Source organism: Oncorhynchus kisutch, linkage group LG25 (assembly GCF_002021735.2).
Source record: "Oncorhynchus kisutch isolate 150728-3 linkage group LG25, Okis_V2, whole genome shotgun sequence".
Classification (NCBI taxonomy): Eukaryota; Metazoa; Chordata; class Actinopteri; order Salmoniformes; family Salmonidae; genus Oncorhynchus; species Oncorhynchus kisutch.
The window spans coordinates 36,406,605-36,431,604 of record NC_034198.2 but is presented as its reverse complement, the minus strand read 5'-3'; the positions used below and the strand labels follow the sequence as shown (position 1 = coordinate 36,431,604).

The 25,000-nt window shown below is 47.3% G+C and overlaps 1 protein-coding gene across 1 annotated transcript in view; it reads left to right on the top strand.

The window, feature by feature from the left end:
* LOC109883146 (RNA binding protein fox-1 homolog 1) overlaps positions 1-25,000 on the top strand; it is a 718,311-nt gene that overhangs the window by 367,476 nt on the left and 325,835 nt on the right. The window contains exon 4 of the mRNA XM_031804809.1: positions 13,698-13,760. Within this exon, the coding sequence (XP_031660669.1) occupies positions 13,739-13,760 (22 nt within the window). The 5' untranslated portion in view covers positions 13,698-13,738. The remainder of the gene's footprint in view (positions 1-13,697; positions 13,761-25,000) is intronic.

Sequence of the window (25,000 nt, the reverse complement as noted above, 5' to 3'; positions counted from 1 at the left end):
CGGTGCCCCCGCACATTGACACTGTCTCGCTATTGTTATTTTACTGCTGCTCTTTAACTACTTGTTGAATTTGATTTCTTATTTGTATTTGTTGAACTGCATTGTTGGTTAATTAATGACTTGTAAGTCAGCATTTCACTTTTGTTTTCGGCGCATGTGATTTGATGATGATTTGAAAGTAGCTGTGCAGCAATGCTCCCCGTCCAAGCTGACAGAGCTTGAGAGGAGAAGAGAAACAGAGAAGAATGGGAGAAACTCCTCAAATACAGGTGTGCCAAGCTTATAATGTCATACCAAAGAAGACTCAATGCTCTAATCACTGCCAAAGGTGCTTCAACAAAGTACTGAGTAAAGGGTCTGAATACTTATGTAAATGTGTTTTTTTTTATTTTTTATTATACATTAGCAAAAATTTCTAAAACCTGTTTTTGCTTTGCCATTCATGGTTATGATGAGAAAAAACAATTTAATCAATTTTAGAATAAGGCTGAAACGTAAAAACATGTGGAAAAAGTCAAGGGGAATACTTTCAGAAGGCACCGTATGTTACATGTGTCCATCCATTACACATTACCAGTAGAGAATCAATTACTTCTACATCTGGTCGCGGCAGGAGGCTCTCTCACCCTGTCTTCCCCTTTGTGCATTCACTCTTCTCATCTCTAAGCTCTCTCTCCATCTCTCTCTCCCTCTCCCTCTCCTCTCCATCCCTCTATCTACTCTTCTTTCCCGCTCTTCCACCCTCCCTCTCTCCCTCTGCTCTCCATCTCTCTCTCTCCCTCTCCTCTCCATCTCTCTCTCTACCTCCGTCTCTCTCTCTCTCTCCCTCTATCTCCCTCTCCTCTCCATCTCTCTCTCTCCCTCCGTCTCTCTCTCTCTCTCTCTCTCTCTCTCTCTCTCTCGCTCTCTCTCCTTTTCCTCTCCCTCCTCTCTCTCTCACTCTCTCCCTCTCCTCTCGCTCTCTCTCTTTCTCTCTCTCCCTCTATTGCCCTCTCCTCTCCATCTCTCTCTCTCCCTCCGTCTCTCTCTCTCTCTCTCTCTCTCTCTCTCTCTCTCTCTCTCCCTCTGCTCTCCCTCTCCTCCATCTCTCTCTCTCCCTCTCCTCTCCATCTCTCTCTCTACCTCCGTCTCTCTCTCTCTCTCTCTCTCTCTCCCCCTCTATCTCCCTCTCTTCTCCATCTCTCTCTCTCCCTCTGTCTCTCTCTCTCTCTCGCTCTGTCTCCTTTTCCTCTCCCTCCTCTCTCTCTCACTCTCACTCCCTCTCCTCTCGCTCTCTCTCTTTCTCTCTCTCCCTCTCCTCTCCATCGCTCTCCCCCTCTCTCTCCCTATTATCTCTCGGTGCTGTGATGGTATGATGGTACACGAGAGGCTGTTGTAATTTAATTGGAGTTATTAAACTTGACATGATTAAACGTGTGTTGAATTACTGGGACTTTAATGGAATCACTCCCAGTCACCCGCCGAGCCAATAGGTTAGGGGTCAGGGGATTAGATAAACAGACACACACACACACACATACACACGCACACATACACACATGCACACACACACTTAAGGTAGTTATGTTGTAGCCATTTTTCCGTGGAGCTTTAACTTCCATATTCCATAACTTCATCATTGATGCCATCGACAGAAACATGTTGGGTGGCTGTTGATATAACGAGTCATTCATCCCTGTCCGTCCAGTAGCCTGATCAACCATTCATTAACCCTCCATTAACCTTCCTTCAACCTCCACACAACCATGCATCAAGCCTCCATTATCCGTCTATTGGATGGGGGAGTGAATGTGTGTGTGCATATGTGTGTGTATGTGCATATGTGTGTGTGTGCCTGTGTGCATTCGTGTGTGTGTGTGTCGGTGTGCATTTGTGTTTGTGTGTGTGTCTGTGTGTCTGTGCATGTGTGTGTGTGTATGTGTATGTGTGTGTGTGTTTGTGTGCGTGCCTGTGTGCATTTGTGTGTGTGTGTGTGCGTGTGTGTGTGTGTGCGTGCGTGTGTGTGTGCGTGTGTGTGAGTGTGCATTTGTGTGTGTGTGTGTGTCTTTGCATGTGTGTGTGCATTTGTGTGTGTGTGTGTGTGTGTGTGTGTCAGTGCAAGTGATGAGAAGGAGAAGGAGTGATATATACAGTATATCTAATTTTGTATGTAAAAAATATATATTGTATGATTAGAAACTGCTGGTGATATGAATGTGAAATATGGAGAATATTGACCGCAAATGCAAACATCTGTTTTATTACTAAAACAGAATATGCTAAAACTAAATTATGGCAAATTCTGTTCAATTCCATTTTTTTTATTTTCATTTGTATTATATTATATTGTCCATGTTAATAGAGGTGGGCTGGAGTAAGGGGTGATGGATGGGGTGATGGATGGGGTGATGGATGGGGTGAGGGCTGGGGTGATGGATGGGGTGATGGATGGGGTGATGGATGGGGTGAGGGCTGGGGTGATGGATGGGGTGATGGATGGGGTGATGGATGGGGTGATGGATGGGGTGAGGGCTGGGGTGATGGATGGGGTGATGGATGGGGTGATGGATGGGGTGATGGATGGGGTGATGGATGGGGTGAGGGCAGGGGTGATGGATGGGGTGATGGATGGGGTGAGGGCAGGGGTGATGGATGGGGTGAGGGCAGGGGTGATGGCTGGGGGTGATGGATGGGGTGATGGATGGGGTGAGGGCAGGGGTGATGGATGGGGTGAGGGCAGGGGTGATGGCTGGGGTGAGGGCAGGGGTGATGGCTGGGGTGATGGATGGGGTGAGGGTAGGGGTGATGGATGGGGTGAGGGCAGGGGTGATGGCAGGGGTGAGGGCTGGGGTGATGGATGGGGTGAGGGCAGGGGTGATGGATGGGGTGATGGATGGGGTGAGGGCAGGGGTGATGGGATGGGGTGATGGATGGGGTGATGAATGGGGTCATGGATGGGGTGATGGATGGGGGTGATGGATGGGGTGATGGATGGGGTGATGGATGGGGTGATGGATGGGGTGAGGGCAGGGGTGATGGAATGGGGTGAGGGCAGGGAGTGATGCGATGGGGTGATGGATGGGGTGATGGATGGGGTGATGGATGGGGGTGAGGGCAGGGGTGATGGATGGGGTGATGGATGGGGTGAGGGCTGGGGTGATGGATGGGGTGATGGATGGGGTGAGGGGCTGGGGGTGATGGATGGGGTGCTGGATGGGGTGAGGGCTTGGGGTGATGGATGGGGTGATTGGATGGGGTGATGGATGGGGTGATGGATGGGGTGAGGGCTGGGGGTGATGGATGGGGTGATGGATGGGGTGATGGATGGGGTGATGGATGGGGTGAGGGCAGGGGTGATGGATGGGGTGAGGGCAGGGGTGATGGATGGGGTGATGGATGGGGTTGATGGATGGGGTGATGGATGGGGTGAGGGCAGGGGTGATGGATGGGGTGAGGGCAGGGGTGATGGCTGGGGTGAGGGCTGGGGTGAGGGCAGGGGTGATGGATGGGGTGATGGATGGGGTGAGGGCAGGGGTGATGGATGGGGTGAGGGCAGGGGTGATGGCTTGGGTGAGGGCTGGGGTGATGGATGGGGTGAGGGCAGGGGTGATGGATGGGGTGATGGATGGGGTGATGGATGGGGTGATGGATGGGGTGAGGGCAGGGGTGATGGATGGGGTGAGGGCAGGGGTGATGGATGGGGGTGATGGATGGCGTGATGGATGGGGTGATGGATGGGGTGAGGGCAGGGGTGTGATGGATGGGGTGAGGGCAGGGGTGATGGCTGGGGTGATGGATGGGATGAGGGCAGGGGTGATGGATGGGGTGATGGATGGGGTGATGAATGGGGTGATGGATGGGGTGATGGATGGGGTGAGGGAATGGGTGATGGATGGGGTGATGGATGGGGTGATGGATGGGGTGATGGATGGGGTGAGGGCTGGGGTGATGGATGGGGTGATGGATGGGGTGATGGATGGGGTGAGGGCAGGGGTGATGGATGGGGTGAGGGCAGGGGTGATGGCTTGGGTGAGGGCTGGGGTGATGGATGGGGTGAGGGCAGGGGTGATGGATGGGGTGATGGATGGGGTGATGGATGGGGTGATGGATGGGGTGAGGGCAGGGGTGAAGGATGGGGTGAGGGCAGGGGTGATGAATGGGGTGAGGGCAGGGGTGATGGATGGGGTGAGGGCAGGGGTGATGGCTGGGGTGAGGGCAGGGGTGATGGATGGGGGTGAGGGCAGGGGTGATGGATGGGGTGAGGGCAGGGGTGATGGCTGGGGTGAGGGCAGGGGTGATGGCTGGGGTGATGGATGGGGTGAAGGCAGGGGTGATGGATGGGGTGAGGGCAGGGGTGATGGCAGGGGTGAGGGCTGGGGTGATGGATGGGGTGAGGGCAGGGGTGATGGATGGGGTGATGGATGGGGTGATGGATGGGGTGAGGGCAGGGGTGATGGATGGGGTGAGGGCAGGGGTGATGGATGGGGTGATGGATGGGGTGATGGATGGGGTGATGGATGGGGTGATGGATGGGGTGAGGGAAGGGGTGATGGATGGGGGTGATGGATGGGGTGAGGGCTGGGTTGATGGATGGGGTGATGGATGGGGTGATGGATGGGGTGATGGATGGGGTGATGGATGGGGTGAGGGCTGGGGTGATGGATGGGGTGATGGATGGGGTGATGGATGGGGTGATGGATGAGGTGATGGATGGGTGAGGGCAGGGGTGATGGATGGGGTGAGGGCAGGGGTGATGGATGGGGTGATGGATGGGGTGGCAGGGGTGATGGATGGGGTGAGGGCAGGGGTGATGGCTGGGGTGAGGGCTGGGGTGATGGATGGGGTGAGGGCAGGGGTGATGGATGGGTGATGGATGGGGTGAGGGCAGGGGTGATGGATGGGGTGTGGGCAGGGGTGAGGGCTGGGGTGATGGATGGGGTGAGGGCAGGGGTGATGGATGGGGTGAGGGCAGGGGTGATGGATGGGGTGAGGGAAGGGGTAATGGATGGGGTGAGGGCAGGGGTGATGGCTGGGGTGATGGATGGGGTGATGGATGGGGTGAGGCAGGGGTGATGGATGGGGTGAGGGCAGGGGTGATGGCTGGGGTGAGGGCTGGGGTGATGGATGGGGTGAGGGCAGGGGTGATGGATGGGGTGATGGATGGGGTGAAGGATGGGGTGATGGATGGGGTAAGGGCAGGGGTGATGGATGGGGTGAGGGCAGGGGTGATGGCTGGGGTGATGGATGGGGTGAGGGCAGGGGTGATGGTTGGGGTGAGGGCAGGGGTGATGGATGGGGTGATGGATGGGGTGATGGATGGGGTGATGGATGGGGTGAGGGCAGGTGTGATGGCTGGGGTGATGGATGGGGTGAGGGCTGGGGTGATGGATGGGGTGAGGGCAGGGGTGATGGCTGGGGTGATGGATGGGGTGAGGGCTGGGGTGATGGATGGGGTGAGGGCTGGGGTGATGGATGGGGTGAGGGCTGGGGTGATGGATGGGGTGAGGGCTGGGGTGATGGATGGGGTGAGGGCAGGGGTGATGGCTGGGGTGAGGGCAGGGGTGATGGCTGGGGTGAGGGCAGGGGTGATGGCTGGGGTGAGGGCTGGGGTGAGGGCTGGGGTGATGGATGGGGTGAGGGCAGGGGTGATGGATGGGGTGAGGGCAGGGGTGATGGATGGGGTGAGGGCAGGGGTGATGGCTGGGGTGAAGGCTGGGGTGAGGGCAGGGGTGATGGATGGGGTGAGGGCAGGGGTGATGGATGGGGTGAGGGCAGAGGTGATGGCTGGGGTGAGGGCAGGGGTGAAGGCTGGGGTTGAGGGGTCATGGATGGGGTGAGGGCAGGGGTGATGGATGGGGTGAGGGCAGGGGTGATGGCTGGGGTGAGGGCAGGGGTGATGGCTGGGGTGATGGATGGGGTGATGGATGGGGTGAGGGCAGGGGTGAGGGATGGGGTGAGGGCTGGGGTGATGGATGGGGTGAGGGCAGGGGTGATGAATGGGGTGATGGATGGGGTGATGGATGGGGTGATGGATGGGGTGATGGATGGGGTGATGGATGGGGTGAGGGCAGGGGTGATGGCTGGGGTGAGGGCAGGGGTGATGGCTGGGGTGAGGGCTGGGGTGATGGATGGGGTGAGGGCAGGGGTGATGGATGGGGTGATGGATGGGGTGATGGATGGGGTGATGGATGGGGTGAGGGCAGGGGTGATGGATGGGGTGAGGGCATTGGTGATGGATTGGGTGAGGGCAGGGGTGATGAATGGGGTGATGGATGGGGTGAGGGCAGGGGTGATGGCTGGGGTGAGGGCAGGGGTGATGGATGGGGTGAGGGCAGGGGTGATGGATGGGGTGAGGGCAGAGGTGATGGATGGGGTGAGGGAAGGGTTGATGGATGGGGTGAGGGCAGGGGTGATGGATGGGGTGAGGGCAGGGGTGATGGATGGGGTGATGGATGGGGTGAGGGCAGGGGTGATGGCTGGGGTGATGGATGGGGTTATGGATGGTGTGATGGATTTGGTGATGGATGGGGTGAGGGCAGGGGTGATGGCTGGGGTGATGGATGGGGTGAGGGCTGGGGTGATGGATGGGGTGAGGGCAGGGGTGATGGCTGGGGTGATGGATGGGGTGAGGGCTGGGGTGATGGATGGGGTGAGGGCTGGGGTGATGGATGGGGTGAGGGCTGGGGTGATGGATGGGGTGAGGGCAGGGGTGATGGCTGGGGTGAGGGCAGGGGTGATGGCTGGGGTGTTGGCAGGGGTGATGGCTGGGGTGAGGGCTGGGGTGAGGGCTGGGGTGATGGATGGGGTGAGGGCAGGGGTGATGGATGGGGTGAGGGCAGGGGTGATGGATGGGGTGAGGGCAGGGGTGATGGCTGGGGTGAGGGCTGGGGTGTGGGCAGGGGTGATGGATGGGGTGAGGGCAGGGGTGATGGATGGGGTGAGGGCAGAGGTGATGGCTGGGGTGATGGATGGGGTGAGGGCAGAGGTGATGGCTGGGGTGATGGATGGGGTGAGGGCAGGGGTGATGGATGGGGTGAGGGCAGGGGTGATGGCTGGGGTGAGGGCTGGGGTGAGGGCAGGGGTGAGGGCTGGTGTGAGGGCAGGGGTGAAGGCTGGGGTTGAGGGGTCATGGATGGGGTGAGGGCAGGGGTGATGGCTGGGGTGATAGATGGGGTGAGGGCAGGGGTGTAGGCTGGGGTTGAGGGGTCATGGATGGGGTAGGGCAGGGGTGATGGCTGGGGTGATGGATGGGGTGAGGGCAGGGGTGATGGCTGGGGTGATGGATGGGGTGAGGGCAGGGGTGATGGCTGGGGTGAGGGCAGGGGTGATGGCTGGGGTGAGGAGTGGTGTGATAGCTGGAGTGAGGGCAGGGTTGATGGCTGGGGTGAGGGGTGGGGTAAGGGCTGAGGTGATGGCTGGGGTAAGGGCAGGGGTGAGTTGGTAGTCAGGTAGTGAGAGACAGGGGTCATCAGTTAAGTCTCTGCAGTCAACAGTCTGGCTCAATGCCATCTTGGAAGTATCAGGGGTGGCAGGTTAGTGGCTAAGAGCATTGGGCCAGTAACCAAAGAGTTGCTGGTTCGCGTCCTGGTGCTGACTTGGTGAAGATTTGTCAATGTGCTCTTCAGTAACCATATGTTCCTCTGGGTAAATTACAGAAATGTATCAGTTCAATGCAAAGCAGCTACATATTGGGTCAATGCAAAGCAGCCACATATTGGGTCAATGCAAAGCAGCCACATATGGGGTCAATGCAAAGCAGCCACATGTGGGGTCAATGCAAAGCAGCCACATATGGGGTCAATGCAAAGCAGCCACATATGGGGTCAATGCAAAGCAGCCACATATGGGGTCAATGCAAAGCAGCCACATATTGGGTCAATGCCAACTTTAGATATTGTAGGATAGAAAATACACCTACTATACACACCTGCTACACACAACACACCTACTATACACAACACACAAACTACACACAACACACCTACTACACACAACACACCTACTATTCACTATACACAACACACATACTATACACAACACACCTACTACACACAACACACCTACTACACACAACACACCTACTATACACAACACACCTACTATTCACAACACACCTACTACAGCAGCGTTTCCCAAACTTGGTGCTCAGTACCCCAAGGGGTGCATGTTGTAGTTTTTTGATGATTGATGATGAGCTTTACTTGATTAGTTTATTATTTGAATCAGATGTTTGGTGCTAGGGTAAAACAACGAATGTGTGCACCGCTTGGGGCCACGAGGACAGAGTTTGGGAAATGCTGTACTATAGCATCTCTCCAAGTGCCCCCCCATATCAAATGTTATTTGTCACTTATTTCGATAAAGTTACGAGGCAACAGAATAGAATGGATAATAAAAAAGTATCTGCAGCATATGTAATGAGTCAAAAAAGGGTTTGTGCAAGAGGGGTCAATGCAGATAGTCTGGGTATTTAACTTACTCTTTAGCAGTCTTCTGGCTTGGGGATAGAAGCTGTTCAGCGTCCTGTTGGTTCCAGACTTGGTGTATTGGTACTGCCCGCTGTGTGGTAGCAGAGACAACAGTCTGTGAGTTGGCTGGCTGGGCCTTCCTCTGACACCGCCTGGTATAGCGGTACTGGATGGCAGGGAGCTTGGCCCCAGTGATGTACATACACACTACCTTCTGCGCCTTGTGGTTGATTGCCAAGCAGTTAGGTGAACAGGGAGTGCAGCAGGGGAGTAAGCACGCACCCCTGGGGGGTTTCCGTATCTAGGGTCAGCGTGGCGGATGTGTTGTTGCCTACCCTTACCACCTGGGGGCGGCCCGTCAGGAAGTCCAGGATCCAGTTGGAGAAAAAGGGTTCAGGCACTATGGTTCTGAACACTGATAGGTTCCTCTCACTCTCTCCCGAAGCGATTATACAGTATCTATACATCAGATTAATTTAAACCATTTAAAAGATCCAGCGATACTCCGCTCCTCTCCTTGTCAGTATAAACGACCCTAGCCAACACTCTTCTATGCATGTTTTATCTGAATAGGCCCAACTTGCTGCCATTACACTCATTATGTTAATGCAGCGCCAGACGGGGAAATGTTTAGTCACTCAGACAGCATTTCCCTAGGGTCCACTACGGCTAATATGGTATTACACACGGGAGGTTTGTGTATGGCAAAGCACTTCCAAAAGTAAACTTGCTAGATTGTCATTTATCCTCCCTTTTCCCTCCTTCTATTCTTCTGCCTCCTCATCTCTCTCTTCTCAACACTCTTACAAAAAACGGTTCCAAATGGGTTCCAAAAGGGTTCTTTGTGGAGTGATAGTGTTCTACCAAGAACCACTTTGATCAACACGCGTGAAAAACCCAGCAGCGTTGTAGTTCTTACCAGAAACCGGTGCACCTTGTACCTGCTTCCCCGTTCAAAATACAGAAATCATACAGGGATGTTTCTTTATTTGAAAAGAAACATATCTTGAAAATTTGATTGCTGACAAGCAAAACATTTTTGGGACTATGCAAACAATAGACTAATGAAACAAATACCAAAACATTGTTTTGGGGTAGAGTTTTCCTTTAATGTTTGGATATCCTAACTCTGTCTGGATTCAAATAGGAATTACACATCACTTTGCAAGCAGGCATAATATGATTTGTAGGCCTGATGTGGACTTTAAACCAGGAGATTCCTAACACCACATTGTTAGGGTATAATTCGGCCCTCAAAGAAAGGTCTTATGATATATGTCATTATTGTCATAAATAGTTACATTTTAAACACTAATAGGGCTGGTGGGATCTCCACGTTCATAGAGGGTTCTTGGTAGAACCCTTCATAAACGGCAGTGGTTGAAAAAGTACCCAGTTGTCATACTTGAGTAAAAGTAAAGATAACTTAATCGAAAATGACTCGAAAATGAGTAAAAGTGAAAGTCACCCAGTAAGATACTACTTGAGTAAAAGTAAAAACGTTTTTGGTTTTAAATATACTTTAGTATCAAAAGTAAATGTAATTGCTAAAATATATTAAGCAAACCAGACGGCACCATTTTCCTTCAAATGTAATGATTTATGACAATAATTACATATATCATAAGACCTTTCTTTGAGGGCCGAGTTATTGCCTAACAATGTGGTGAATAGCCAGTGGCACACTTCAACACTCGGACATCATTTACAAACAAAGAATGTGTGTTTAGTGAGTCTGCCAGGGATGACCAGGGATGTTCTCTGTTTAGTGAGTCTGCCAGGGATGACCAGGGATGTTCTCTGTTTAGTGAGTCTGCCAGGGATGACCAGGGTTGTTCTCTGTTTAGTGAGTCTGCCAGGGATGACCAGGGATGTTCTCTGTTTAGTGAGTCTGCCAGGGATGACCAGGGATGTTCTCTTGATAAGTGTGTGAATTAGACTAGTCTTGCTAAGCATTCAAAATGTAACGAGTACTTTTGGGTGTCAGGGAAAATGTATGGAGTACAAAGTACATTATTTTCTTTAGGAATTTAGTAAAGTAAAATAAATAGAAATACTAGAAATAGTAAAGTAAAGTACAGATACCATGAATAACTACTTAAGTAGCACTACAAAGTATTTTTAATTCATTACTTTACACCTGACATATGGTTCTAGGAAGAACCTTTAGATAATGAAATGGTTCTTGGTAGAACCCTTCATAGAAGGTTCTAGGAAGATAACTTGATTTCAAAGAGTGTAGGGGTCTGGACGCCTGTGGTTGTGTGCCTGTAGTTCCCTCACTCTGGCTTGAGGATACAGCTGTGTGTAGTAGAGAGATTTTATCTCACAGTGGACATAGTTCCAGTCATATTTCAGACTCGAATGATCTACTAGAGGCTGTAGTTAGCTATTAGAGAGGTGTTATCTCACAGTGAACATAGTTCCAGTCATATTTCAGACTCTAATGATCTACTAGAGGCTGTAGGTAGCTATTAGAGAGGTTTTATCTCACAGTGGACATAGTTCCAGTCATATTTCAGACTCTAATGATCTACTAGAGGCTGTAGTTAGCTATTAGAGAGGTTTTATCTCACAGTGGACATAGTTCCAGTCATATTTCAGACTCAAATGATCTACTAGAGGCTGTAGTTAGATATTAGAGAGGTTTTATCTCACAGTGGACATAGTTCCAGTCATATTTCAGACTCAAATGATCTACTAGAGGCTGTAGTTAGCTATTAGAGAGGTTTTATCTCACAGTGGACATAGTTCCAGTCATATTTCAGACTCAAATGATCTACTAGAGGCTGTAGTTAGCTATTAGAGAGGTTTTATCTCACAGTGGACATAGTTCCAGTCATATTTCAGACTCAAATGATCTACTAGAGGCTGTAGTTAGCTATTAGAGAGGTTTTATCTCACAGTGGACATAGTTCCAGTCATATTTCAGACTCTAATGATCTACTAGAGGCTGTAGTTAGCTATTAGAGAGGTTTTATCTCACAGTGGACATAGTTCCAGTCATATTTCAGACTCGAATGATCTACTAGAGGCTTTAGTTAGCTATTAGAGAGGTTTTATCTCACAGTGGACATAGTTCCAGTCATATTTCAGACTCTAATGATCTACTAGAGGCTGTAGTTAGCTATTAGAGAGGTTTTATCTCACAGTGGACATAGTTCCAGTCATATTTCAGACTCTAATGATCTACTAGAGGCTGTAGGTAGCTATTAGAGAGGTTTTATCTCACAGTGGACATAGTTCCAGTCATATTTCAGACTCTAATGATCTACTAGAGGCTGTAGTTAGCTATTAGAGAGGTTTTATCTCACAGTGGACATAGTTCCAGTCATATTTCAGACTCAAATGATCTACTAGAGGCTGTAGTTAGATATTAGAGAGGTTTTATCTCACAGTGGACATAGTTCCAGTCATATTTCAGACTCAAATGATCTACTAGAGGCTGTAGTTAGCTATTAGAGAGGTTTTATCTCACAGTGGACATAGTTCCAGTCATATTTCAGACTCAAATGATCTACTAGAGGCTGTAGTTAGCTATTAGAGAGGTTTTATCTCACAGTGGACATAGTTCCAGTCATATTTCAGACTCAAATGATCTACTAGAGGCTTTAGTTAGCTATTAGAGAGGTTTTATCTCACAGTGGACATAGTTCCAGTCATATTTCAGACTCTAATGATCTACTAGAGGCTGTAGTTAGCTATTAGAGAGGTTTTATCTCACAGTGGACATAGTTCCAGTCATATTTCAGACTCTAATGATCTACTAGAGGCTGTAGGTAGCTATTAGAGAGGTTTTATCTCACAGTGGACATAGTTCCAGTCATATTTCAGACTCTAATGATCTACTAGAGGCTGTAGTTAGCTATTAGAGAGGTTTTATCTCACAGTGGACATAGTTCCAGTCATATTTCAGACTCAAATGATCTACTAGAGGCTGTAGTTAGATATTAGAGAGGTTTTATCTCACAGTGGACATAGTTCCAGTCATATTTCAGACTCAAATGATCTACTAGAGGCTGTAGTTAGCTATTAGAGAGGTTTTATCTCACAGTGGACATAGTTCCAGTCATATTTCAGACTCAAATGATCTACTAGAGGCTGTAGTTAGCTATTAGAGAGGTTTTATCTCACAGTGGACATAGTTCCAGTCATATTTCAGACTCAAATGATCTACTAGAGGCTGTAGTTAGCTATTAGAGAGGTTTTATCTCACAGTGGACATAGTTCCAGTCATATTTCAGACTCTAATGATCTACTAGAGGCTGTAGTTAGCTATTAGAGAGGTTTTATCTCACAGTGGACATAGTTCCAGTCATATTTCAGACTCTAATGATCTACTAGAGGCTGTAGTTAGCTATTAGAGAGGTTTTATCTCACAGTGGACATAGTTCCAGTCATATTTCAGACTCAAATGATCTACTAGAGGCTGTAGTTAGCTATTAGAGAGGTTTTATCTCACAGTGGACATAGTTCCAGTCATATTTCAGACTCTAATGATCTACTAGAGGCTGTAGTTTGCTATTAGAGAGGTTTTATCTCACAGTGGACATAGTTCCAGTCATATTTCAGACTCTAATGATCTACTAGAGGCTGTAGTTAGCTATTAGAGAGGTTTTATCTCACAGTGGACATAGTTCCAGTCATATTTCAGACTCTAATGATCTACTAGAGGCTGTAGTTAGTTTTTTCACTGTTTTCATATTATATATAAACTGTGCCCATAAGTATTAACACATGTTTGTACTAATAATGTCATGTTTGTTGTAATGTTGTTGTACTGTTTGTACTAATGTTGTTGTAATGTTTGTACTAATGTTGTTGTAATGTTTGTACTAATGTTTGTACCAATGTTGTTGTAATGTTGTTGTAATGTTGTTCTAATGTTGTTGTAATGTTGTTTTAATGTTGTTGTAATGTTTGTACTAATGTTGTTGTAATGTTGTTTTAATGTTGTTGTAATGTTTGTACCAATGTTGTTGTAATGTTTGTACTAATGTTGTTGTAATGTTGTTTTAATGTTGTTTTAATGTTTGTACTAATGTTGTTGTAATGTTGTTTTAATGTTGTTGTAATGTTTGTACTAATGTTGTTGTAATGTTGTTTTAATGTTGTTATAATGTTGTTGTAATGTTTGTACTAATGTTGTTGTAATGTTGTTTTAATGTTGTTATAATGTTGTTGTAATGTTGTTATAATGTTGTTGTAATGTTTGTACTAATACTGTTGTAATGTTTGTTTCTCCTTCAGGGCACCACATCAGTCCCCTCACTGTCAGCTGTCAGCTGTACATGGATACCCCCAGCTGGGCAGGTCAGTGAGTGTGTGTGTGTGTGGTGTGTGTGTGTGTGTGTGTGTGTGTGTGTGTGTGTGTGTGTGTGTGTGTGTGTGTGTGTGTGTGTGTGTGTGTGTGTGTGTGTGTGTGTGTGTGTGTGTGTGTGCAGAAGTGTATGTCCTCACAGCCATGTGAGCAACAAAAGGGTGTGTTCATGTGTGCCTGCGTCCTCACGTAAAACCTTGTGTAAGCTCCTGTGTTTGATTGTGTGTGTGTATTCCTATGAGTGTCTCTACCTCCCTGTGTGTGTTCCTATGAGTGTCTCTACCTCCCTGTGTGTGTTCCTATGAGTGTCTCTACCTCCCTGTGTGTGTTCCTATGAGTGTCTCTACCTCCCTGTGTGTGTTCCTATGAGTGTCTCTACCTCCCTGTGTGTGTTCCTCTGTGTGTGTGTGTGTGTGTGTGTATTCCTATGAGTGTCTCTACCTCCCTGTGTGTGTTCCTCTGTGTGTGTATATTCCTATGAGTGTCTCTACCTCCCTGTGTGTATTCCTATGAGTGTCTCTACCTCCCTGTGTGTGTTCCTCTGTGTGTGTTCCTCTGTGTGTGTTCCTCTGTGTGTGTTCCTCTGTGTGTGTGTGTTCCTCTGTCTGTGTGTTCCTCTGTGTGTGTGTTCCTCTGTGTGTGTGTTCCTCTGTGTGTGTGTTCCTCCCTGTGTGTGTTCCTCCCTGTGTGTGTTCCTCCCTGTGTGTGTTCCTCTGTGTGTGTGTTCCTCTGTGTGTGTGTTCCTCCGTGTGTGGGTTCCTCCCTGTGTATGTGTTCCTCTGTGTGTGTGTTCCTCCCTGTGTGTGTTCCTCCCTGTGTGTGTTCCTCCCTGTGTGTGTTCCTCCCTGTGTGTGTTCCTCTGGGTGTGTGTGTTCCTCTGTGTGTGTGTTCCTCCGTGTGTGGGTTCCTCCCTGTGTGTGTGTTCCTCTGTGTGTGTGTTCCTCCCTGTGTGTGTTCCTCCCTGTGTGTGTTCCTCCCTGTGTGTGTTCCTCCCTGTGTGTGTTCCTCTGGGTGTGTGTGTTCCTCTGTGTGTGTGTTCCTCTGTGTGTGTTCCTCTGTGTGTGTGTTCCTCTGTGTGTGTTCCTCTGTGTGTGTTCCTCTGTGTGTGTTCCTCTGTGTGTGTGTTCCTCTGTGTGTGTGTTCCTCTGTGTGTGTTCCTCTGTGTGTGTGGTGGGTGGAAATGCTAGAGAGAGGTAATGTGCTGACTGCAGTCCATTGGTTCTGGGCATGCCCATTAGAGCCAGCTATAAATCCTAGCCTGACTGGGCTAGCTGAGCTGAGCACCACTCTCACACTGTCAGCAGTCCACCCAATGAATGGATATTAAAAGCCACAACAAGCCTCTTTAATTCAGCCTGCTGAGTGACAAACCATTCCCTCTCTGTCTTTATATCTCGCTCGCTCGCCTCCTCTCTCTCTTTCTCTTTCTCTCTCGCCAACCCAGACAGGAAGATCACATCAGTGACTCAACCACTCAAGTGACGCACCCTTCCTAGGGACGGCATGAAAGAGCACCAATAAGCCAGTGACTCAGCCCCTGTAATAGGGTTAGAGGCAGAGAATCCCAGTGGAGAGAGGGGTACCGGCCAGGCAGAGACAGCAAGGGCGGTTCGTTGCTCCAGAGCCTTTCCTTTCACCTTCACACCCCTGGGCCAGACTACACTCAATCATAGGACCTACTGAAGAGATGAGTCTTCAGTAAAGACTTAAAGGTTGAGACCGAGTCTGCGTCTCTCACATGGGTAGGCAAACCGTTCCATAAAAATGGAGCTCTATAGGAGAAAGCCCTGCCTCCAGCTGTTTGCTTAGAAATTCTAGGGACAATTAGGAGGCCTGCATCTTGTGACCGTAGCGTACGTGTAGGTATGTACGGCAGGACCAAATCAGAGAGAGAGCTAGGAGCAAGCCCATGTAATGCTTTGTAGGTTAGCAGCAAAACCTTGAAATCAGCCCTTGCCTTAACAGGAAGCCAGTGTAGGGAGGCTAGCACTGGAGTATTATGATCAAATATTTTGGTTCTAGTCAGGATTCTAGCAGCTGTGTTTAGCACTAACTGAAGTTTATTTAGTGCTTTATCCAGGTAGGCGGAAAGTAGAGCATTGCAGTAGTCTAATCTAGAAGTAACAAAAGCATGGATGATTTTTTCTGCATCATTTTGGACAGAAAGTTTCAGATTTTTGCAATGTTACGTAGATGGAAAAAAGCTGTCCTTGAAACAGTCTTGATATGTTTGTCAAAAGAGAGATCAGGTTCCAGAGTAACGCCGAGGTCCTTCACAGTTTTATTTGAGACGACTGTACAACCATCAAGATTAATTGTCAGATTCAACAGAAGATCTCTTTGTTTCTTGGGACCTAGAACAAGCATCTCTGTTTTGTCCGAGTTTAAAAGTAGAACGTTTGCAGCCATCCACTTCCTTATGTCTGAAACACAGGCTTCTAGCGAGGGCAATTTTGGGGCTTCACCATGTTTCATTGAAATGTACAGCTGTGTGTCATCCGCATAGCAGTGAAAGTTAACATTATGTTTTCAAATGACATCCCCAAGATGTCATTTCTTTCTCTCTTTCTCTCTCTCTCTCTCTCCATTCTCTGTCTGTGTGTAGTTGAAAAAGAGGAGTAAAAGATCCCTTCATGTAACAGATTACAAAAAGGACAAGTCAGAGACCACTATGGTGACACACCAAATGTGTTTAATGGAATGCAGGAAAATAGAAGGAATAGGTTTGTGTAGACTTACAGTCCAAGCTATGTCTTGTCCAAAGATTATCCAACTTGACTAAACGGAGGTAAGGACGTCAGCAGTGGTGCAGCAGTCTGAGATATTTCACAGCGGTTTTAAATGGTACAATGATTCTCTCCACTATAGTTGCTTGTTTTGTGACATAAACTGAAATTAAGCAAATAATTATGCATTTTGCAACCAGGAAATGCCCGAGCGATATCTGCATAGTGCATCTGTGAGAACCAAACGAAAGCAAACAGAGCAAAAAGAGAGTTTCTATTGGACAAATCCAGGTAGGTTTAATTTGTTTTTGTTCAGGAAATGCAACAGAATCAGTGTTATGAATGTGCCCCAGTGGACAGCCAGTATAAATGTGCTACTGCAACAGCTGCATAGTTCACATCCCAGCCTGGAATAAACGTTTACTGGACTTCCTCCGAGGGTAGAACCGGTGAATGTCAAGCACATAACTGCCGGTCTCACAGTAATTGACCGTTAATGAACATAAACACATTTAGCATCTCCTGGCTTCCTACAAGCCACTGATGCAGACCTTTGGAACATCTACATTTTAAAAAGTCTAATAAATCCATGTAATATAGCCTACACCATCACAATAAATCCATGTAATATAGCCTACACCATCACAATAAATCCATGTAATATAGCCTACACCATCACAATAAATCCATGTAATATAGCCTACACCATCACAATAAATCCATGTAATATAGCCTACACCATCACAATAAATCCATGTAATATAGCCTACACCATCACAATAAATCCATGTAATATAGTCTACACCATCACAATAAGTCCATGTAATATAGCCTACACCATCACAATAAATCCATGTAATATAGCCTACACCATCACAATAAATCCATGTAATATAGCCTACACCATCACAATAAATCCATGTAATATAGCCTACACCATCACAATAAATCCATGTAATATAGCCTACACCATCACAATAAATCCATGTAATATAGCCTACACCATCACAATAAATCCATGTAATATAGCCTACACCATGACAATAAATCCATGTAATATAGCCTACACCATCACAATAATCTTTATTTTAGACATGTCTAAAGAAACATGTAGTCTATTTCAGAAGAACAGAATAGCATGCTCTGCGTCTCAGTGAGCGATGCGTCACTACAGACCCTGGTTCGATTCAGAGGCTGTATCACATCCGTCCCCGATTGGGAGTCCCAAAGGGTGGCGCACAATTAGCCCAGCGTTGGCCGGGTTTGGCCGGGGTAGGCCGTCATTGAAAATAAGAATTTGTTCTTAACTGACTTACCAAGTTAAATAAAGGTGAAATCAAGGTTAAATAAAGGTGAAATAAAAATGGCTTGTCTAAGATGCTCCACTTGAAAAGAAACAGGTGTCAGAGGTGTTGGTCAGGCAGTCATCGGTGACAGGTAAGACAAAACGCTTCAGCAGTTTGCCTGCTCTCATGTTGAGTCTCCATCTTGCTCTTCTATCTAAGCACAGTCTCATAATAGCACTATTTATTTCCTCTACAACTCAATAAATAATATAATAAGACCCATTTGATGTACACTTAACTATTATGATTATTAGATATTATTAGGATCATCCATGCAGTATGGTGTTTTGTTATTAATTGTCAATTGACTTGTTTATCAAAGCCATACTGATTTCTTAATAGATGACACAAAAGGCTCAAGTCTTCACCACATTGAAAATGAGGATTGGCCAACACAGATAGAAGGAATGAATATGGCTTCAGAGAAGGATGCCCGAACCCAATAGGCAGACCCGTCTCGAAGTGATCACAACTACAGCTCAGGCGATCACAACTACAGCTCAGGTGATCACAACTACAGCTCAGGTGATCACAACTACAGCTCAGGTGATCACAACTACAGCTCAGGTGATAACAACTACAGCTCAGGTAATCACAACTACAGCTCAGGTAATCACAACTGCAGCTCAGGTGATCACAACTACAGCTCAGGTGATCACAACTACAGCTCAGGTAATCACAACTACAGCTCAGGTAATCACAACTACAGCTCAGATGATCACAACTACAGCTCAGGTGATCACAACTACAGCTCAGGTGATCACAACTACAGCTCAGGTGATCACAACTACAGCTCAGGTAATCACAACTACAGCTCAGGTAATCACAACTACAGCTCAGGTAATCACAACTACAGCTCAGGTGATCACAACTAAAGCTCAGGTGATCACAACTACAGCTCAGGTAATCACAACTACAGCTCAGGTGATCACAACTACAGCTCAGGTGATCACAACTACAGCTCAGGTGATCACAACTACAGCTCAGGTGATCACAACTACAGCTCAGGTGATCACAACTACAGCTCAGGTGATCACAACTACAGCTCAGGTGATCACAACTACAGCTCAGGTGATCACAACTACAGCTCAGGTAATCACAACTATAGCTCAGGTGATCACAACTACACCTCAGGTGATCACAACTACAGCTCAGGTGATCACAACTACAGCTCAGGTAATCACAACTACAGCTCAGGTAATCACAACTGCAGCTCAGGTGATCACAACTACAGCTCAGGTAATCACAACTACAGCTCAGGTAATCACAACTACAGCTCAGGTAATCACAACTACAGCTCAGGTGATCACAACTACAGCTCAGGTGATCACAACTACAGCTCAGGTAATCACAACTACAGCTCAGGTAATCACAACTATAGCTCAGGTGATCACAACTACAGCTCAGGTGATCACAACTACAGCTCAGGTGATCACAACTACAGCTCAAGTGATTATGTAACGTTTTACATGATGATGTAAATATCATGTAAAACTACATGTGAGGCAGGGACACAGTGCCCAGCAGCTTCTCTCTACAAAACCCTGCAGAGGAATGAAGCACTCTGTCGACTACATACAGGCTTGTCTCTTTCTGCCTTTTTACCCTGGTGGAACATCTTCTACCCCTCCTACAAAGGCAGCTTTCAGTTAGACCCGACAGACCAACTCCTGATGACACTGATGAAGCTGAAGCTCAACTTGCTGCAGCAGTATTTATCAGAAAGGTTCGGTGTTTCCAAGAGCATTGTCAGTCGAGTGAATAGTTATTGGATTGACACGATGGAAGGGAATCTGAGTACATTCCATTGTTGCCAAGGGAGACCATCCGTGCTACAATGCCACAGTGTTTTAAGGACCACTACCCAGGAACAACCTGCATTATTGACTGCTCAGAAACTGCTTTACAGAAAAGAATGAATCTGGATTCAAGGGGGGAGTCATTCAGCCATTACTAAGCCCAGAACACTATTAAGTACCTGGTGGTCATTGCACCTTGTGGTCTAGTGTTCATCTCCTCAGCATATGGAGGTATATATATATACCATCGGTTTCTGGGTTCCTGGAGTACCTCTGTCCAGGTGAAGAGGTCATGGCTGACCAGGGATTCACAGTCCATGATCTGCTACAGGAGAGGAAGGTCAACTTAACAATTCCAGCCTTCACAAAAAGAGGCACACAACTGTCAGAGGAGGACACCACACGTACAAGACAGATACAATGTATGTATATATATTTAGGCAAAATCACCCAATCAAAACGGAAAGCTCCTTGATTGTGGGAATATGCCAGGCCTATTGGGATTGTGTAGATAATTAAACAAAAATAAACTAAACTTTTAAGAGATTTTTAGTTTATAAAAATGTTGCTACAATGAGACACTTAGTTATCTACCCACCTCGTTCCTTTCTTTCAGGATACGAGTCTGTTCAGATTCCACAGTGATTCTTTAGTTGTGGACACTACATCACCACACTCCCTCTCTTGCTCTTGGTCCTCATCTTTATAAGTCACCTTGATTTAGCACCAGGGTGTTTTATCAGTTTCTTTCTGAAAATATTTAGTGAACTCCATGATAGTAGCTAAAGCAAGGGGTTATTGCAGCACACAAACAGAGCACAAATGCATGATGGGCCGGGCATGCCCTGAGCTCGTGAAGTGAGAGCTACTGGAGCGCTACTAGAGTGAAATTGGAGCGGGAGAGAAGGCTGACAATCTCTCTCCACGCTCCATTCAAATTGGCACGCTCCACTCACACACTCTGGAATGGACCATTATCATGTGATCAGCAATGTGCTTAATATTAGGAAAGTTGAGAAATAAATATAGTAGGCCTAGCCTATAGAAAGCTGATGGGAGCCTCCTCTTTTTAATAGAGGCCATCCAAACTCTGTTTTCTCACGCAATTGCATGGCCTATAGAAGTATTGGGTAACATGAGCTCATGGGCTCTCATGAAGTGTTTGATTAGATTTTCGAATAGATTTGCATTGATGTCAGAGTGATTAGAGGGACAATAGAGTGCTGATTACCAGGCAGTTAGCGAGTTTGGTAGATTACTAATGACCATCAGCAGCATCCGAGCTTGGAGAAGACTAATTACCGTGACCAAACTGGTCAAGTGGAATTTGACTGCCGTCATGACTTGTGACCGCTGGTGTGCCGGTAATATGGTCAACGTAACAGCCCTAGGTCCTCCATTCTAAACTCCCCTGTGGTATTGTCCTCCATACTGTCAACAAAAACTTTACTTTAAGAAGATCACAGGTGGGGCTTTTATTATTCAATCTAATTTATGCAGAAGACACATGCTCAAACTCGAGCACGTTTGATAGACTTAAACAAATGATCAAAATATCAAAGTGTCACAAAGTGTCACAAACAAAAGCATTATCAATAGGTTTATTGCAAATGCAGCATATTTCCACATGCGAAAAGCACATTACGGTCGTGCTCAAAGCACGCCATTCTGAGAGCAGTATATTTTTTCAACTCGAAGCAATGAGTCCAATCAGTCGTCCATGACAAAAAAAAATTCACAAATTAAAGAGTAGGCTAATTCTAGTTCTTAGTATTGGGGTTATGTTCAACATTTTGTCTAATCTATATTTCCATATTTCCAAGTCGTATTCTTGAAGATCAAGTGGTATTGATGTAATTGGAATGACTGGAAATCCTACAGATGTTTTTATTTAATTTAAATGTACAGATCTAGCCTAATCATATTATTATATGTAGTAGAAAACAATGGGTTAGAAGAAGCCTACATAACCAACCCATAAAGTCAAATACAACATCCAGCTATGGCCAGCTATGTAAACTCTCACATTGATTTATCCTGCAATAGATCATTTTTGTCTTCTTCTTAAAGAGGTTGACATTTATTGTCATGAGTCTTGTCCTTGAGGAAGAACTGAGCCATTTCCACTAGATTAGGCTAGCTGCAAAACCTAAATTGGCTATATTATAAAAATGTATGGGCAAAAAAATGTGCTTCTTGGTCTTAATATAAGGTTAGGGTTAGGCATTAGGGTTAGCAGTGTGGTTAAGGTTAGGGTTAGGCATTAGGGTTAGCAGTGTGGTTAAGGTTAGGGTTAGGTTTAAAATGTGATTTTATGACAAGTGATCACGCTGCAGAGTGGCCTCCAGAGCAAGATTCGTGATGACCTTTAACCTGTGCCTCTTAATGGGAAAGCAACTGAGCGTATTCAGATTACGTTACTGAGTTTGGGTAATCCAAAAGTTACTCTACTGATTACAATGTTGGATAGGTAACTCGTAACTGTAATGGAATGCACAGTTGAAGGCGGAAGTTTACATACACTTAGGTTGGAATCATTAAGAGTCGTTTTTCAACCACTCCACAAATTTCTTGTTAACAAACTATAGTTTTGGGAAGTATGTTAGGACATCTACTTTGTGCATGACACAAGTCATTTTTCCAGCAATTGTTTACAGACAGATTATTTCACTTATTTCACTGTATCACAATTCCAGTGGGTCAGAAGTTTACATACACTAAGTTGACTCTGCCTTTAAAAAGCTTGGAAAATTCCATAAAATGATGTCATGGCTTTAGAAGCTTCTGATTGTCTAATGGACATCATTTGAGTCAATTGGAGGTGTACCTGTGGATGTATTTCAAGTCCTACCTTCAAACTCAGTGCCTCTTTGGTTGACATCATGGGAAAATCAAAAGAAATCAGCCAAAACCTCAGAAAAAAATGGTAGACCTCCACAAGTCTGGTTCATCCTTGGGAGCAATTTCTAAACACCTGAAGGTACCACATTCATCTGTACAAACAATAGTACACAAGTATGAACACCATGGGACCACGCGGCCATCATACCGCTCAGGAAGGAGACGTGTTCTGTCTCCTAGAGATTAACGTACTTTGGTGCGAAAAGTGCAAATAAATCCCAGAACAACAGCAAAGGACCTTGTGAAGATGCAGAAGTATCTATATCCACAGTAAAATGAAACCTATTTGGACATAACCTGAAAGGCTGCTCAGCAAGGAAGAAGTCACTGGTCCAAAACCAACATTAACAAAGCCAGACTACGGTTTGCAACTGCACATGGGGACAAAAATTTTACGTATGGAGAAATGTCCTGGTCTGATGAAAGAAAAATATAACTCTTTGGCCATAATGACCATTGTTATGTTTGGAGGAAAAAGGGGGGGCGCTTGCAAGCTGAAGAACACCATCCCAACCGTGAAGCATAGGGGTGGCAGCATCATGTTGTGGGGGTGCTTTGCTGCAGGAGGGACTGGTGCACTTCACAAATTAGATGGCAGCATGAGGCAGGAAAACAACGTGGATATATTGAAGAAACCTCTCAAGACATAAGTCAGGAAGTTAAAGCTTGGTCGCAAATGGGTCTTCCAAATGGACAATGACCACAAGCATACTTCCAAATGTTTTGTCAAAATAGCTTAAGGACAACAAAGTCAAGTTATTGGAGTGGCCATCACAAAGCCCTGACCTCAATCCTATAGAAAATGTGTGGGAAGAACTGAAAAACATGTGTGAGCAAGGAGGCCTACAAACCTGACTCAGTTACACCAGCTCTGTCAGGAGGATTGAGCCAAAATTCACCCAATTTGTTGTGGGAAGCTTGTGGAAGGCTACCCGAAACATTTGACCCAAGTTAAACCATTTAAAGACTTTTCTACCAAATACTAATTGAGTGTATTTAAACTTCTGACGCACTGGGAATGTGATGAAAGAAATAAAAGCTGAAATAAATAATTCTCTCTACTATTATTCTGACATTTCACATTCTTAAAATAAAGTGGTGCTCCTAACTGAACTAAGTCAGGGATTTTTTACTAGGATTAAATGTCAGGAATTGTGAAAAACTGAGTTTAAATGTATTTGGCGAAGGTGTATGTAAACTTCCGACTTCAACTGTATATAGAAAGTAACCTACCCAAACCTGCCGCTGAGTCTGTCTATGTCTGTATACACTTCTGCAGTTACAGCCAAGTCTATTATTGATAACACACATTCAATGCATATTATTTACAATTAACCACATGGCGTTTTCCTGCATACTGTAGGTCGACAACTGCTGCATGTGTTTACAGGGAGATAGAAGGGAGAGAGAGAGGGATGGGGGAGAGAGAGAGGGAGAGGGTTGGTACAGGGAGAGAGGGAGGGAGGGGGGGAGGGAGAGAGAGAGAGAGGGTTGGTACAGGGAGAGAGGGAGGGAGGGGGGAGGGAGAGAGAGGGAGAGGGAGAGGGAGAGAGGGTGGGAGGGGGGAGGGAGAGAGAGGGGAGAGGGTTGGTACAGGGAGAGAGGGAGGGAGGGGGAGGGAGGGAGAGGGAGAGGGTTGGTACAGGGAGAGAGGGAGGGAGGGGGAGGGAGGGAGAGGGGAAGGGTTGGTACAGGGAGAGAGGGAGGAGGGGAGGAGAGGGAGAGGGTTGGTACAGGGAGAGGGGAGGGAGGGGGAGGAGGGAGAGGGAGAGGGTTGGTACAGGGAGAGAGGGAGGGAGGGGAGGGAGAGGAGAGGAGAGGGAGAGGGTTTGGTACAGGGAGAGAGGGAGGGATGGGGAGAGAGAGGAGGGAGAGGGTTGTACAGGGAGAGAGGGAGGGGTGGAGGGAGGAGAGGGGAGAGGGTTGGTACAGGGAGAGGAGGGAAGGGATGGGGAGAGGAGAGGAGGAGAGGGTTGGTACAGGGAGAGGGAGGGAGGGGTGAGGGGAAGAGGTGGAGAGGGTTGGTACAGGGAGAGAGGGAGGGATGGGGAGAGAGAGAGGGAGAGGGTTGTAACAGGGAGAGAGGAGGGATGGGGGAGGAGAGAGAGGGAGAGGGTTGGGTACAGGAGGAGAGGAGGGAGGGGGGAGGGACGAGAGAGAGGAGAGGGTTGGACAGGGGAGAGGGAGGGAGGGGGGGGAGGAGGGAGGGAGGAGAGGGTTGGTACAGGAGAGAGGGAGGGAGGGGGAGGGAGAGGGAGAGAGAGAGAGAGAGAGGAGAGAGAGAAGAGAGAGAGAGAGAGAGAGAGGGAGAGGGAGGGAGAGAGGGAGGGAGGGGGAGGGAGAGAGAGGGAGAGGGTTGGTACAGGAGAGAGGGAGGGAGGGGGAGAGAGAGCGGGAGAGGGTTGGTACAGGAGAGAGGGAGGGAGGGGGAGGGAGAGAGAGTGAGAGGTTTGGTACAGGG